The 17,931-nt window shown below is 46.7% G+C and overlaps 1 protein-coding gene across 1 annotated transcript in view; it reads left to right on the top strand.

The window, feature by feature from the left end:
• Positions 1–17,931, top strand: part of CRYBG1 (crystallin beta-gamma domain containing 1) — a 419,422-nt gene that overhangs the window by 379,091 nt on the left and 22,400 nt on the right. Inside the window, 3 exon segments of the mRNA XM_033939447.1 lie at positions 5,543–5,682; positions 6,292–6,415; positions 6,977–7,135. Coding sequence (XP_033795338.1) covers positions 5,543–5,682; positions 6,292–6,415; positions 6,977–7,135 — 423 coding nt within the window.

The following is a 17,931-nucleotide window of genomic DNA, read 5'->3' as shown; positions in this document are numbered from 1 at the left end:
TTCTAGTGCTCACTGCAGTGTTTAAGATGCTGCCTTTTCCTAGGTACACTCTTGTTGTGCGATATGTAGATTGTTACTAAAAATCATATTTTTCATATAGATGGGGGGGTGTAAAAAAATGATGGGCCCCGGGTGTCACATATGCTAGGTACGCCACTGCGTAGAACAAAATCTTTTCCAGAGAAAGGAAAATGGTAAAACCAGAGGACATAATTTGAGGTTGAGGGGTGGTAGATTCAGGGGCAATGTTAGGAAATTCTACTTTACGGAGAGGGTGGTGGATGCCTGGAATGCGCTCCCGAGAGAGGTGGTGGAGAGTAAAACTGTGACTGAGTTCAAAGAAGCGTGGGATGAACACAGAGGATCTAGAATCAAAATAATATTAAAAATTGAACTAAGGCCAGTACTGGGCAGACTTGCACGGTCTGTGTCTGTATATGACCGTTTGGTGGAGGATGGGCTGGGGAGGGTTTCAATGGCTGGGAGGGTATAGATGGGCTGGAATAAGTCTTAACAGAGATTTTGGCAGTTGGACCCCAAGCACAGTATCGGATTCTTGCCCAGAAATAGCTAAGAAGAAAAAATTTAAAAATTTAAATTGAATCAGGTTGGGCAGACTGGATGGACCATTCGGGTCTTTATCTGCCGTCATCTACTATGTTACTATGTTACATCGATATGTGAACATTTCTTAAGAAAGAACTGAATATTTCATGGGGTATCCTAAGTTTTTTCACATGACTGTATCTGGTGAAATAGGGGAAAACATATCCACCCCTTCTGCTGTTGGCTTCTTTTTATTGTCAAATATATTTTTATTGAGCTCAACAAAGGAAGGTACAAAAACATCAGAAACCAGAGGAAACAAGCTCGCATTTAGAGAACAGGAAACAGCACTAGAGTTCCACCCCTACATACAAAACCCCATGTACCCCCCTGCATCAGAATAAGCAACAAGATTCATCATACAACCAATACAGCTCAAGATACAATCATAGTAACATATAGTAACATAGTAGATGACGGCAGATAAAGACCCGAATGGTCCATCCAGTCTGCCCAACCTGATTCAATTTAAATTTTTAAATTTTTAAATTTTTATTTTTTTTTATTTTATTTTATTTTTTTAAATTTTTCTTCTTAGCTATTTCTGGGCAAGAATCCAAAGCTTTACCCGGTACTGTGCTTGAGTTCCAACTGCCAAAATCTCTGTTAAGACTTATTCCAGCCCATCTATACCCTCCCAGCCATTGAAACCCTCCCCAGCCCATCCTCCACCAAACGGCCAGACACAGACACAGACCGTGCAAGTCTGCCCAGTAACTGGCCTAGTTCAATATTTAATATCAAAGGACATCAAAGGACATCCCCCTCCCCAGTCCTCCTGTTAAACATACCCAAAAGAAGAGCAGAAAACAAATAAAACTAAAACACAGCAGGTGCGGGAAATCAATCAAAACAAGAAGTCAGACTTTATGAACTTATTACATTCTATGAAGCCATTTTACGAACTATTTGGTTGTTATTTTGCATGTTAATGTTTTTCAGTTTTTTGTATATGAGCATTTTGAGTGTTAGTCCATATCTTCACCATTGCACTTTAGGCCATTATATTTATGTATCTTATTTATTTATTTATTGATATATTATTATTAGAAGAGGGGATTTGATCTGTAATTATAATTCATACTATATTTTTATATCATATATATTCACTTGTTTAGGTTGTGGCACTTTTTAGTCCATTGTATTTATTTAGCACTAGCACTTAATTTTAGACACAAGGTAGTATCTTGGGAGTTTTTATTAAGTCTTTCTATTAGGGTTATCTCTTAAAGGGACTGTTGAAAGTGATTCATCTAACACTTTTTTTACAGTGTGATTGACACAATAATGGACCAAATGATGTATGAGGTTGTGCTTATTTAAACTTTTTCTGATGCTGGTCATCCATAAGTCACTACCTGAGCTCAATACCCCTCGTTTAAATCTTCCAGAGTTCATACTGAGGCCCTCCGAGTTCAAGTTAGTTATTTATCATTTTTCATGTTGGCTTCTACCAGATTAAACAGTCCCTCTAAGAATTTAACCAGGTTAGCCAATTTTGGATTTATTTATAACTAGGACGTTTTGGCAGCTGTTTAGTCCAGAAGGTTAGTTTTGTGTGCTAATTCTGTATATGGCAAAACAGATTGATGGGGGGGAGGCGCTGCTAGAGTTAGCTGTTACAGCAACTCCAGCCAAGGGGCAGTGTGAGGCTGTGTAGCCAATGCCAGACAGACGTCTACAGTCTCCGTCCCTTATGCAGCAAAAAGGATCAAGAGCAATTCTAAGTCATTTATACCACAGTTCTTCAACCGCCGGTCCGCGGACCGGTGTCGGTCCGCAAAAAAAATCTTGCTGGTCCGCGAAGGATTCGGTCCCCGCCGCAACGAAAGGCCGGCGTCAGCTGACTTGCAACTTCCTGTTGCAGTCGCTGTGCCGGGACTCCTGCCTTCGCCGGGACTCCTGCCTTCCACCGCGTTTGCCTCCTGCCTTGTCTCCGCACCTCCAGACCAGCAGCGGCAGCTCTGTGTGTTTTTAACTTCAGCACAGAGCTGCCCCTAAGCAGTAGTTTAGCGCGGTTTCATGAGGCAGCCTTGGGGCCTTTGCTAAGCCGGCCCACATCGCATCATCGAAGCGGGCCGGCCTAGCAAAGGCTCCGAGGCTGCCTCATGAAACCGCACTAAACTACTGCTTAGGGGCAGCTCTGTGCCGAAGTTAAAAGTACACAGAACTGCCGCTGTTGGTCTGGACTCTTGGGCCGCTGAAGGAAGGCAAAGAGCAGCTTCCTGGAGGTCTCCCTTCCTCTCGCCTTTGCAGGTCCCTTTTTTTTTTCTTCAAACGGCAATGGGCCCCAGCATCGACATCAATCAAGTAAGTTCCACTGTTCCTTGCAAGCAGTTCTGCTCGGCCAAAGCTTCCCCTCTGACATGAGCCACCCTCAGGGGAAAGAAAGTGACCCGCAAAGGTAAGGGGAAGGGGGCAGATAATGGAAGTTGGGGGGGGGAGAGAGAGAGAGAAGGGGACAGATGATGGAAGTGAGAAGAAGGGAGAGAGAGCAGAAGGCAGATGGATGTCAATTGAGAGGGGAGAGCAGATGCTTAATGAAAGTGGGGAAAGAACACATACTGGATGGAAGTAGGAGATAAATAAAGGGGGAAGAAAATAGTAAGATAATGGAGGGGTGAGGGAAAGGGGTGACAAGCTGTGGGTAGACACGGTGAAAAGAGGGAAATAGGACTAAATAGTAAGAAAGAATTTAATTTAGATGGAGGCAGAAAATAGAGAAGGAAGACCAGAGAAGAAAAGGGAAGAGAGAGCAGAGAACGATATCAGATCTGAGTGGAGGAAATGAGAAGAGAGAGATGCTAAAAACCACAGGGGGAGGGAAGGACAGAGATGCCAGGCCATGAGGGGAACAGAAGGAAGATGATGGATGCCAGACCAAATTGGGGGAGGGGGGGGGGGCAGGAGGAGAGATGCCAGGGAAAGACAGACAGTGAATGGAAGGGGAAGATGCTGGACTGAAGAGACAAAGAAGGTTATCATGCCGCTGTACTGGGCCATGGTACGCCCTCACCTGGAGTACTGCGTCCAGCACTGGTCACCGTACATGAAGAAGGACACGGTACTACTCGAAAGGGTCCAGAGAAGAGCGACTAAAATGGTTAAGGGGTTGGAGGAGTTGCCGTACAGCGAAAGATTAGAGAAACTGGGCCTCTTCTCCCTTGAGCAGAGGAGATTGAGAGGGGACATGATAGAAACATTCAAGGTACTGAATGGAATAGACTTAGTAGCTAAGGACAGGTTGTTCACCCTCTGCAAGGCAGGGAAAACGAGAGGACACTCTCTAAAGTTGAAAGGGGATAGATCCGTACAAACGTAAGGAAGTTCTGTGGTAGAAAGCTGGAACGCTCTTCCAGAGGCTGTTATAGGGGAAAACACCCTCCAAGGATTCAAGACAAAGTTAGACAAGTTCCTGCTGAACAAGAACGTGCGCTGGTAGGGCTAGTCTCAGTTAGGGTGCTGGTCTTAGATCAGAGGGCCGCCGCGTGAGCGGACTGCTGGTCATGATGGACCTCTGGTCTGACCCAGCAGTGGCAATTCTTATGTTCTTAGGACAGACACTGGCTGGAAGAGAGTGAAAAGGCAATGAAAGCAGAAACCAGAGACGACAAAAGGTAGAAAAAAATAATTTTATTTCTATCTTGTGATTCAAATATATCAGATTTGAAATATGTATCTTGCTAGACATAACTGGGGAGTGCAAAGCCCAGGCAGTGCTTCTTTAGCTTCCAGCTGGCTTAGGGCTCTCTCTGACCAGGGGGCAGTTGCCCTAGTTCCACTCCCCTAACACCATTCCTGTCATGTGTGACTGTGGTATTCTGTTACATGATATTTGTGTAGCATTCTGTAATAATTTGGCTTATTCAGTTTTCTTGATAGTAGAGGGGATATATGTGAAGGGGAGGGGAGACAGGGGTTTTGTTGATCTTTGCCCTGTATTATTTGTATTTATAAAATGACAATTGTATAGAATATTGTTTCTTTTATACTTTAATAAAATATGTTCAATATAAAATCATAACTATTTGAGGCTTGTGCGGATGGGATCAGATGGTTTGTGGGACCGACCTCGCGGGGACGGGGTGGCGATGGTTTTTAAAAAAAAATTTCAGTCTTAGTGGTTTGCCGGTCCACAAAATAATTATTTTATTTCCGCTGGTCCATAGGTGTAAAAAGGTTGAAGAACACTGATTTATACCACGTTCAAATTGTCTGAGTACAGCTCTTACCTGTCTTGGCAGGGGGGAGGGGGGGACATCTTATACTTAAAATGATTAATTACTGGTTTGTTGCCTTGAGAATAAATGTGACTTGGGCAAACTGGATGGACCACACAGGTCTATTTATCTGCTATCATTTACTATGTTACATTGATGTTCCTATGATCAGAATACAGTGGTACCTCGGTTTAAGAGTGCACCGGTTTGCGAGTGTTTTGCAAAACGCAAAATCGGTACCTTGCAAACCGAGCTTGCCTCAATGTACGAGCGCCTCCCCCCCGCGATCCGGCACCACCCCTCCCCCCCGCTGCGATCAGACATCCTCCCCGTACCCATCACCCACCCGAACACATCACTTACCCCCCATCTGGCACCAACGCACAGAACATGCCGATGCCCGAAGATCTGTCCTTCTGTTCGCTGGGCCTTGAGCATCTGCGCATGCTCAAGGCCTTAGTTCCCGCTCTCTCCGAGATTCTCGCCAGTTCTCGGGGGGGGGGGTGCCACTGGCCTCGGGGGAGGGTGGGAATGAATCAAGCGAGTTTCCCTTTCTAAGGGGAAATTCGCTTTGATATACGAGTAATTTGGTTTACGAGCATGCTTCTGGAACGAATTATGCTCATAAACCAAGGTACTACTGTATTTGTTGTGATGGTAAAGTGTTAATTGGGTTTATTCCTTTTTTAAAATTCTTGTTATCTATATCAAACCAGGAATTCTCAGAACCAAGCATAGTGCTCTATGGAAAGGAGAACTACAAGGGGAAGAAAATAGAAGTGATAAGTGAAACGGTGAGCCAGCAGGCCCGCGGATACAGCCTTCACACAGCTTCTGTGGAGGTCCTCGGGGGCATGTGAGTCAAATGCAAATCTTTCTCACTTTCCTGTAAATTTTCAATAGACCCAGATTCAGCTCAGAAATTTGATTTTTGGGGCTAATGGTGGGGGGAATAATTGTAAAATAATTATTTTTCTGAAGCAGACTCAGGTTCTAGACAAACTTCCAGCCTACAAGACTCTTCACCTGCCTCCGTGATAGGGAATCCTCATATCTTTGGTCTTCCTAATGATGTAAAAGGATCTGCTTTCTAGTGTCCACTGCTTAATTTCCATATAGCATACATGCAGCATTCTTACACATCCACTGAAGTTTTTATGTTACCTGAATCATTTTTACATTTCTTCTCAGACACTTGGATTATTCTGAACTATTCTCAGGTTATCCCAGTATAGATGTTCAAACCTGCAAAGAATCTAGATTCTTGAGGGACCAACATGGCTATTAGAACATTCCACTGTTTCTTTGGGAAGAAAAATGTACTTATGCTGGTGCAATAAAAATTCATCAAGTTAGAACAATTTTGTGTTCCAAAGAATAGTTGTTCACATTAGAGAAACCGGTTGTTTACCCATTTAACATTTAAGAGGAAACTGAAGTCAATCCTCGGTTGTGTCTTCTCTAGATGGATTGTTTATGAATATAGTCACTATAGAGGTCACCAGAAGCTTCTCTCACCCTCCCACATACCTCGGTGGAGCGCATTGAGCGGCTGGCAGAGCATCGGCTCCTTGCGACCTCTGATTCAGGTAAAGAAGGCAGGGCATCCTTTTGCTGAGGAGGTAATGGGTCTAGCTTATTTTATCAGATGTATATTATAGGCTCTGGTTTGTTATGATGTCTCAGCAAGGGCTGCAGGATTTGGTGCTTGGCACAGATTTTGCTCTTCCCTGCAAATGGTAGACATTTGACCAAATTTAATGGCTGGTTAAAGTAGGAGGGACCAGATCCTATGTGTCAGTCTGCTTTCTTTTACTTGGTGCTTTGATCCCCTCTCCTCTCTTCACCAGCCAGTGGTACAATAGTGATGCTTCAGACTAGTGTTTTTCAATCCAGTCCTCAGGTTTTCAGGATATCCTCAATGAATATGCATGAGAGAGATTTGCATGCATTGCCTGCTTGGTATGCAAATCTCTCTAATGTATATTCATTGGGAATATCCTGAGAATTTAACTAGCCAGGTGGTCCCTGGATTGAAAACCACTTCTTCAGACCTCATCCTTGACCAGTGGTAGTGTTGGAAGAGAGCTTGGGTTAGAACTTAATTTTCTCCAATGGTAAGATAACTCTTGGCCTTTGGGTTTCTGTAGAAGCGCCCATACTTCAGGATCCGAAACCAGGAAACAGGGATGTTTATGTCCTCTGCTGGAAGCTTGGATGACCTGAAACTCATCAGGATCCAAGTCACAGAAGAGACAGGAGAGGAGGAACAGATCTGGCTGTATCAGGATGGTTTTATCAAGTGCCAGGTAAGGTTTCATATGATGTGAGTCCTATGTCAAAGCAATCAGCACCAGTATAATTATAACACAGGCTGTTTGGCACTGCTGCCAACCCCTCTTGTATTCTTCTTGTATTCCTAGAAACCAATTTAACATGTTTTCTCTTTGTCTTAGGATTAGGTTGCATCAGAACTCTGTTTATATTATGGTCAGCGCACTTGTCCTCCCCCTCCCCTTCATGGAGCTGTTGCAGGCCTCCACCGAGCCTTCTGTAAGACCTGGTGGTCCAGCAGTGGGCTGGGACAGGAGGGATCCCTTCTGCTTCCCCAATTGTAAAAATATTACCTTTTAAAATCCTTGGCGGTCCAGCGGTGAACCGGGGCAGGAGCAATCTTCCTACGCTCCTGCCCCATGCAAAGCCACTATCTGAATGGCTGCAGCAAGTTCCTGCAGTCTCGCAGTTGCCGTGAGAACTTGTGGCAGCCATTCAGATAGTGGCTCTGCATGGTGCAGAAGCATAGAAGATCACTCCTGCTCCAGTTCACTGCTTGACCACCGGGGATTTTAAAAGGTACCATTTTTACAATTGGAGAGGTGGGAAGGAGGTAAGAATTGTTAGTCGGCCAAGACATGAGACGGAAGGGTCCCTCCTGTCCCAGCCCACTGCTAGACCACAGGTCTTTTGACAGGCCTGGTGAAGGCCTGCAAGGCATCGGGAGGGAGGGGGGAGAGAGTGGAGAGCCTGGCAGGGCAGTAAGGGAGGGGGTGCATTGCAGAGACAGGGAGGGGGCTGGGTGCAGAGCCTGGCAGAGAGGGAGGGAGATACAGTGCAGAGTTGGGTAGGGAGGGAGGATGGCTGGGTACAGAGCCTGGCAGGGCACTTGAATATAAACCCCACAGTGCCTTTTTTCTTCCTTTTTTGGGGGAAAAATGTTACCTCTGTTTAAATTCAGGTTGGTTTATATTCGAGTATATATGATATGTATAAAAAGTACATATCTCATTTAGAGCCTGATCTTTGAACTTTTAATTTCCTTAGAATGATAATGCAAAAAAGTCTCTCCAGACCAGCACAGAAATGGATGGGTTTACGCTCCTCTGCCAGTAGGTGGAGATTGAAACATTGACTTTTGGCTACATTACAAGTAGGCTGTGCAGTCCCTTTTACACTCAGTCTCCAGCAGGTAGAGTGAGTGGTCTGTTTGCAGTCTGTGCTGAGGTTTGTTAAAGCCTGTTGGATCTGGTTAGTGAATCTTTCTTGTCCCTTTTGCTGTCCGGACTGAGCTTGGGAGATCCTCTTGAGGGTCCTACCGACCTCAGGAATGCCACACTCAAAAGGGTCAAGTCCCTCCTCACATTTCCCCCACCTCCCCAGGTTTTCTGTGTTTAGAGGAGCCACAACTGTTCGTCTTACCACCGATACTGGCACTGACTACAGTTTAGAGAGCCATGTGTGGTCTGCTTTAACTTGAGACAGATGATGAGCTATGAGAAATTAAAAAAAAGAATACAAAAGACATAGGGAATAAAAGGAGATTAACAGAAGCCTGAGGTCACCGTTTTTATATGGCGTTGTGCTTGGGTTTTTGCCATTTTCATTATGAGCACTTATAAAAAGTCTAACAAGTACATTGGTTGTGGACGCCAATCGGTGGATAAGGCTGGCGTATGCACAAAATGTCCCGACCGCTTCGAGGGGAACCCTTCTTTGGGTGTCAGTGTGCCATGTTCTCCTTCGTGCACGCACTGTGCGTCTGCGGGAAGAGCTGGAGAAGCCCAGGCTTCCCCCGCCATTCCCGAAGGGGAGTCCCTTTTTGCGGACGCCGGGTTGGCTGGTGGTTTTTCTGTTACAGCGGGGTCGAATCTGGCTTCGGTGCTGTGTTTACTTTTAGGTGCCAGTTTGGTGATGGCCCTTCCCTCAGTTTTGATGGGAAGTGTGTCCATTTTGCCCATGGCCTCAATCAACCTTCCTCTTGTCTTGGAACAGCATGAACAGGTCTTAAATGTGTCTTCTGCTATATAGTCTGTAGTGCCACCCTGATTTTATGTTGGCCATGTGCAAGGCTTATTTACAGGCGGATGGAGGTCCTGCTTCGGTTCCGGGGGTCACAAGGTCATCTGGAAGGTGTTTCCATTCCACGGTCACCCCCATTCAGTCTTCAGACTGCCTCTGTTCAACCCCCTCAGCCATCGTCCAAGCGGCTGCAGGTGTCTTGGAACATAGATTCTTTTTTGGCTGATCAGTTTTCTCCGGATAAGGACTTGGATCTTGGAGAGGACCTTTCAGATCCTTTGGGGGGAGGGGAGTGGCTGGTGTTTTGGATAGAGATTTTTCAGAGGCGCCAGTTGGCAAGGACACATCTGTTGTGCACACACGATCTGGATTCTCTGGTCCCACTTAGGATTAGTTTGGTGCAGCCTCCACTGGTGACTTCAGTCTTTCCAATCTGGTTCAGGGGTTGAGTCTCGATCTGCTTCAGTGGACAGTGCTTCTCATGGACGTCAGTCTCCTTGGTTGGGGAACTCAATGTCTCAGTCGCTCGGCTCAGGGCAGCTGGATACCGGTGGAGGCGCTGGTGCACCTCCAGTACTTGCTGGAGGGCAAGTCAGTTTGAGCATTCCTCTGCGGTGGTTTATGTCAGTCATCATGGGGGCAGCAAGAGTCATCTGGTGGCACTAGAAACATCTCTACTTGGCGGAGGCTCATCTTCGGGATATCTCAGCTTCCCACATTGCCAGCGTGGACAATGTCCTGGCAAATTTTTAAGTCATCATGTGCTGGATCCTATCAAGTGGTTTCTCGGGCTGGAAGCCTTCAAGATAATTGTTGAGGGCTGGGATTGGCTGATCATGGATCTCATGGCCACGAGGGTCAACGCCAAAACGCCAAGGCTTTTCAGTCAGCGCAGAGATTTCCATGCTGAGGGGCTGGATGCTCTGGTGCAAACTTGTCTGACAGACGGCCTGCTGTATGTCTTTCCTCTGTGATCTCTGGTGGGCAGAGTTCTTCTTCGGATTGCTCGGCACACAGGTCACGTGTGGAATGCAGATCTGGTTCATCTGCTAGTGGCGGATCTGCTCCCACTGCCCCTCTCACCTGATCTTCTGACTCCAATGTTCAATCCGGGTCCTTTTTGTCTTACGGCTTGGCTCTTGAAAGGGTTTGCCTGAGGAAGAAGGGATATTTGGATAAGGTGATGGGTCTCAGAGAATTTTCACCTCTCGGGCTTATGTCCATGTTTGGTGTCTTTTTGAGGACTGGTGTTACGTGAAGGGTGTGGTTCCCTTTCAAGTTGCTTTGCCTCACATTCTGGAGTTTCTGCAGGATGGCCTAGAGCAAGGCCTTGCCTGGTCTTCCCTTTGGGTGCAAATTGCTGCTTTGTCTTCCTTTTGCAGTTTCTTGCCTTAGCGAAAGCGCCTTTGCGAAGAGCCTTAAGAAGAGCCTAATCTTTACCCTATTCTTTAAACTTTATTCTAAACTTTCACCCTAACCCACAGGCAGACATCCTCTCAAATACCCTAATCTTTCAGACTCTATTCTTTAAACCTTATCCTAAAATTTCACCCTGACACACAAGCATACACCCTCTCAAATACCCTAATCTTTCAAACTCTCACTCTGATCTTTCAAACTCTCACTCTGACTCACAAACAGATATTTCTGCTAACTCTCTAACTTACTCACTATCAGGCAGACCTCAACTACAACTTGGTTATGGCAGAGAGAACAAGCGCCATGTCTGTAATCAAGACCAACTGTCCGGTAACTGGGGGGACCCAGGGGGCGACCACGGTATGCGTGCAGAAGGAGGAGGACCCAGGACTGTGGACAGAGGTCTCCGTGCAGACCAAAATCATCCCCCTCCCCCCCTGTTCTCCACAGTCTCTACACAGACAGAGGAGGTCAACCAGCTAGATGGAGGCATCATGCAAGAACTTAGGAGTCTCAGGGAGGAGGTGAAACGCCTGAGAAGCATCCGAGAGGATGAGGCCTACATTGATGGAGTCGTCCAGGAGCTGTCCCAAATCACCGAGCTGGCCCAAGACATGTCCTCCCTCGAGACACCCAAATCACCAGCTTTGAAACCAACAATTGGGGTACAGGAGATGGCTGGAGACGCTGATTCCTGGCAGCTGGTGACCTCCTCCATGGGCAAACACCAGAGATCCCACCCCCCTCTTTCAATCTCTTCACCCTCTTCTTCTTTTTCTCACCAACAGGGCAGCTTTACATCCACCCCACAACTCACCCTTAGGAACAGATTCCAGATCCTACAGGTAGAAGATGTCGACAAGGAGCAGGAGGATGCTGACAAGGAGCAGGAGGTAGTCCAGCGCACATCTCCAACTCCAGGGACAACTGATCGGCTCCCCCCAAAAAAGCGCACAGTAATAGTCATTGGGGACTCCAAGCTGAGGGGCACCGATGGACCAATCTGCAGACCAGATATGCAGTCAAGAGAGGTTTGCTGTCTCCTGGAGCCAGGGTCCGAGATGTCACCGCCTGTCTTGATAGGCTTCTCAAGCCCCAAGATCACTTCCCCATGGTCCTCATCCACATTGACACAAACGACACTGCTAAGAACACCCCGGAGAACATAACTAGAGACTTTGGAGCCCTGGGTGAGAGGCTGAAGCAGACAGGAGCGCAGGTAGTCTTCTCCTCGATCCTTCCTGTTAGAGGCAAAGGAAGTGCCAGGGATGAGCGTATACTGAGGACTAACGAGTGGCTTCAAGAATGGTATCGGGAAATGAACTTCGGATTCCTGAACCATGGAGAGGCGTTGCAAGGACTTCAGGGACCAGACGGACTCCATCTGACCAGCAGGGGTAAGCACGTCTTTGGACACCGACTAGCCCGCCTGCTTCGTAGGGCTTTAAACTAGGTAAGTCGGGGGAGGGTACGCACTCATATACAAGTGCAGTAAGGAACGATCCTGACGAGGTGAGTCGAAACTCCGATTCTAAATCCAAAGTAAGTACATTAAATCAGTACACAAACGGCGGAGAAACAACAAACCCCAATGGTACTCCGCAGAAATCTTGCACCTCGTCAAGGAGAAGAAAAAAGCGTTTATGTCCTACAAACGAACGGAGACTAGGGAAGCTAAACTAGAACATAGGGCAAGGTCTGCAGCGGTCAAAACAGCAGTCAGGGAGGCCAAACTTCGAGTGGAAGAGATGCTGGCAAAGAACATGAAGAAAGGGGACAAATCCTTCTTCAGGTATATTAATGATAGGAAAAAGAACACAGACGGGATAGTACGCCTTAGAAAACCAGATGGGAACTGCGCAGAATCAGATTCCGATAAAGCAGAACTACTGAATGAATACTTCTGCTCGGACTTCACCTGCGAGGCACCAGGGCACAGTCCGCAGTTGCAGGCAAGGCCCAGCGTGGAAGATCCGTTTCAGAATTTTGAGTTCACACCTGGCGACGTCTACTACGAACTGGCAAGACTCAAGGTGAACAAAGCCAAGGGACCGGACAATCTACACCCCAGGGTGCTCAGTGAGCTGTGTGATGTCCTGGCAGAACCGCTATCCGGATTCTTCAATCTCTCCCTAAGTTTGGGGAGAGTCCCTATAGACTGGAAAACAGCTAACGTCGTTCCACTGCACAAAAAGGATTGCAGGGCAGAGGCTGCAAACTACAGACCGGTGAGTCTCACATCAATAGTATGCAAACTCATGGAAACACTAATCAAACATAAATTAGACGCAATCTTGGATGAGGAGAATCTACGGGATCCCAGTCAACACGGATTCACCAAGGGTAGGTCCTGCCAATCCAATCTCATCAGCTCTTTGACTGGGTAACAAAACAGCTAGACTTGGGAGAATCCGTGGACGTCGTATACCTAGACTTCAGCAAAGCTTTCAATAGTGTCCCGCATCGCAGGCTATTGAGCAAGATGAAATCAATGGGGCTGGGAGAAACACTAACTACATGGGTCAATGACTGGCTGAGTGGCATAGAAACATAGAAACATAGAAATTGACGGCAGAAAAGGGCCACAGCCCATCGAGTCTGCCCATACCAACGACCCACTCCCTGACTTCTACTCCCCTATAGATCCCACGTGAATATCCCATTTCCTCTTGAAATCCAACACGCTGCTGGCCTCAATCACCTGCTGAGGCAGCTCGTTCCAATGATCGACCACCCTTTCGGTGAAGAAATACTTCCTAGCATCACCTTGAAACTTCCCTCCCCTGATTTTCAGCGAGTGCCCTCTGGTTACCGAGGGCCCTGTAAGACTGAAGATACCATCTTTCACCTCTATATGCCCTGTGATATACTTAAAGGTCTCAATCATGTCCCCCCTCTCTCTTCGCTCCTCCAGTGAGTACATCCGCAATTTTTTTAACCTTTCCTCATACGTGAGATCCCTGAGCCCCAAGACCATCCTGGTAGCCATACGCTGAACCGACTCAACTCTCAACACATCTTTCCGGTAGTGTGGTCTCCAGAATTGAACACAATACTCGAGATGGGGTCTCACCATGGATCTGTACAGTGGCATTATGACTTCAGGTTTTCTGCTGACAAAACCCCTCCGGATGCAACCCATCATTTGTCTTGCCCTGGACGAAGCCTTCTCCACCTGATTGGAGCCTTCATATCATCGCTAATGATCACTCCTAAATCACGTTCCACCGTGGTCCTGGACAAGGTTTCACCATTTAGTGAGTAAGTTCTGTGTGGATTTTTTTTGCCTAGGTGCATTACTTTACATTTTTTAGCATTGAAGCCTAGCTGCCAAGTTGATGACCACTGTTCCAATTTCTGTAGGTCTTGCATCATAAAGTCAGGAACACTGCCTTTGCCTACTATGTTGCATAGTTTGGCGTCGTCGGCAAACAGTGATACTTTTCCTCTAAGCCCTTGGGTCAAATCTCCTATGAATAAATTGAATAGAATCGGCCCTAAGACGGAGCCCTGAGGTACTCCACTCATTACTGCTGATGTTTTGGAGGGGGTACCGTTTACCATTACCCTTTGAAGCCTACCATCTAACCAATCCTTTACCCATGCAGTGAATGTATCCCCTAATCCCATCGATTTTAGTTTGTTCAACAGCCTGCGGTGTGGGACGCTATCAAAAGCTTTGCTGAAGTCCAAATATATCACATCCAGGGACTCCCCGGCATCCAGACGACTGGTCACCCAGTCAAAGAAGTCAATCAGATTAGATTGGCAGGACCTTCCCCTGGTAAATCCATGTTGGTGTGGATCTCGTAAATTTTCTTCGTCTAGAATCTCGTCGAGTTTCTGCTTGATCAGTGTTTCCATGAGTTTGCACACTATGGATGTAAGACTCACCGGTCTGTAATTGTAATTTTCTGCCTCTGTTCTGCAGCCCTTTTTGTGGAGTGGAATTACGTTAGCTGTTTTCCAGTCTAGGGGTACTTTTCCCGTGCGCATGGAAAGATTGAAGAGCACGGATAGTGGTTCAGCCAGAACTTCACTCAGTTCTCTGAGTACCCTGGGGTGTAGATTGTCAGGTCCCATGGCTTTGTCTACTTTGAGTCTTGAAAGTTCGTGGTAGACACTACTGGGTGTAAACTCGTAATCATGAAACAGATCATTTTGGCTGTCTCTTATCTGTAGTTGCGGACCAGCTCCTGGCGCTTCACAGGTGAATACTGAGCAGAAGTATTCGTTTAGCAGTTCTGCCTTGGTATAATCAGATTCTGCGTAGTTTCCGTCTGACTGCCTAAGGCGTACTATCCCATCTTTGTTTCTCTTCCTGTCGCTAATGTACCTGAAAAAGGATTTGTCCCCTTTTTTAATATTCCGTGCCAGATCTTCCTCTGTTTGAAGTTTGGCTTCCCTGACTGCCTTTTTGACAGCCTTAGATCTGACCAGATAGTCTTCTTTTGCCTCTCTTTTCTCAAGATGTTTGTAGGTGATAAATGCTTCTTTTTTCTTTTTTATGAGGTCCGAAATTTCCTTGCTGAACCATTGTGGTTTTTTGTTTCTCCGGCGTTTGCTTACTGTATTTATGTAGCGGCTAGATGCTTCGTTCAGGATGGATATTAGATTTGACCACATAGTTTCCGGATTGTCTGTTACTGCATGGTTTTGCAGCTCCTGATGGACAAAGTCTCTCATGTGGTCGAAATCTGCGCCCTTAAAGTTGAGGACCTTCGTTGCTGTGTTTGATTTAGAGAAGCCTATCCTGAGGTTGAGCCATATCATGTTGTGGTCACTGGAAGCCAGCGTGTCTCCCACTGATACTTCCGAGACACTGTCTCCATTTGTGAGTACCAGGTCCAGTATTGCTTTTTCCCTGGTGGGCTCTAATACCATTTGTTTGAGTTGTGCACCCTTAATGGAGGTTAATATTCTTCTGCTGCCACTCGTAGTCGCGGAGAGGGTGTTCCAGTCTGCGTCTGGCATGTTGAAGTCCCCTAACAGTACTGTGTCACCACGCAGAGTGATGTTCTCTATGTCCTCAATCAATTCCTTGCCTTTGTCTTCCTGCTGTCTTGGAGGCCTGTATACCACACCGAGGTAAAGGCATTTTTCTTTCCCTCTGGCCAGGTTTACCCAAAGTGATTCCCCTGTGTATCTAATCTCTGTGATCCTGGTAGTTTTGATATTATCCTTAGTGTATAGTGCTACCCCCCCTCCTAATTTGCCCTCTCTGTCCCGACGAAGTAGATTGTAGCCTGGTATAACCATATCCCACTCATGCGAGTCCGTGAACCAGGTCTCGGATATCGCTACTATGTCAAGATCAGCATTCCTTATCTCTGTTTCTAGTTCCAGGATTTTGTTGCCCAAGCTGTGTGTCGAGGTGGAAAATGACATATTCTTTCCCAAGGGACCCTCGGTCACAAGGGGGCACCCGCTCAAACTTAGAGGAGGGAAATTTAGTGGTGACACCAGGAAGTATTTCTTCACAGAAAGGGTGGTGGATCAGTGGAACAAACTTCCGGAACAGGTGATCAGAGCCACCAGCGTGCTCGACTTTAAGAATAAATGGGACATCCACGTGGGATCCCTGCGAGGGTCGAGTTAAGGAGCTGGGTCATTAGCACTCGGGCTTGATGGGGTGGGTCAGTAGAGTGGGCAGACTTGGTGGGCTGTAGCCCTTTTCTGCCGTCATCTTTCTATGTTTCTAACATACATTGCTCTCCAAATTTGTGATGAGATGCCTATCCCCATTCGTGTGTCTCCTGTTTTTATGTGTATACTATGGGCACTTACCTTAGGCTCGAAAGTGTGGGATTTACTTGCTTCCCCAGGGTGGATCCTTGCTGCCCTTGTATGTGTGTATGAACCCTCCCCCAACTTACCTAGTTTAAAGCCTTCCGAAGTAGGCTGACTTCATAGGGTGGTAGTTAACAGTACCTTCTCTAAAACATCAGAGGTGACCAGTGGAGTACCGCAGGGCTCAGTCTTGGGCCTGCTCCTTTTCAACATATTCATAGGGGACCTAACTCAGGGGCTTCAAGATAAGATAACATTATTCGCTGATGACTCCAAACTATGCAATATAGTGAGAGATGGCAATTCACCCGATAGTATGACACAGGACTTACATTTGTTGGAGCTTTGGTCCTCGACCTGGAAGCTGGGCTTCAATGCTAAGAAATGCAAGATCATGCACCTCGGCAGCAGAAATCCGTGCAGAACTTACACGTTGAATGGTGAGACCTTAGCTAGAACTTCAACAGAACGAGACTTGGGAGTGATCATCAGCGCAAACATGAAAACTGCTGATCATGTGGAGAAGGCTTCATCTAAGGCAAGACAGTTGTTAGGTTGCATCCGCAGGAGTTTCGTCAGCCGGAAGCCTGAAGTCATAATGCCATTATACAGAACCATGGTGAGACCTCATTTGGAATACTGTGTGCAATTCTGGAGGCCACACTACCGAAAAGATGTGCTGAAAGTAAAGTCGGTGCAACGGATGGCCACCAGGATAGTCTCAGGGCTCAAGGATCTATCGTATGAGGAAAGGCTGAAAAATTTGCGGCTGTACTCACTCGAGGAACGTAGGGAGAGAGGAGACATGATCGAGACGTTTAAGTATATTACCGGCCGTATCGAGATGGAAGAAGAGATTCTCTTTCTCAAAGGACCCTCAGCCACAAGAGGGCATCTGCTCAAACTCAGGGGCGGGAAATTTCATGGCTACACCAGGAAATATTTCTTTACCGAGAGAATGGTTGATCCTTGGAACAAGCTCCCGGTGCAGGTGATCGAGGCAAACAGCATGCAAGAATTTAAGAGCAAATGGGATGCCCATGTGGGATCCCTTAGAGGGTTAAGCCAAGGGAACCTGTCACCAGGAGTGGGATCCCTAGGATAGTAGACTTGGGGGTGGGTCAGTAGAGTGGGCAGATCTGATGGGCTATGGCCCTTATCTGCCGTCATCTTCTATGTTTCTAGGTAAGCATTTGGCCTCTTCTCCGGATGTGAATCAGTTCTTGAGAGCTATGAAATTGCTACGGCTACCTGTGTGGCCTTCAGTTCCTGCCTGGGATCTCAGTTTGGTTCTCTTGGTGCTCATTTGTCCTCTCTTTGCACCTGTATGTTGAAGGACTTTACACTTAAGGCGGTTTTCTTGGTGGCCATTACTTAGAAACATAGAAAGATGACGGCAGAAAAGGGCTACTGCCCATCAAGTCTGCCCACTCTACTGACCCACCCCATTAAGTCTGAATGCTAATGACCTAGTTCCTTAGCTCAACCCTCGTAGGGATCCCACGTGAATGTCCCATCTATTCTTAAAGTCGAGCACACTGGTGGCCTTGATCACCTGCACCAGAAGTTTGTTCCAATGAGCCACCACCCTTTCTGTGAA

This window comes from Geotrypetes seraphini, chromosome 3 (assembly GCF_902459505.1).
Source record: "Geotrypetes seraphini chromosome 3, aGeoSer1.1, whole genome shotgun sequence".
In the NCBI taxonomy this organism is placed as follows: domain Eukaryota; kingdom Metazoa; phylum Chordata; class Amphibia; order Gymnophiona; family Dermophiidae; genus Geotrypetes; species Geotrypetes seraphini.
Note: the sequence above shows the minus strand (reverse complement) of the source record. Positions and strands in the feature narration are given on the sequence as shown.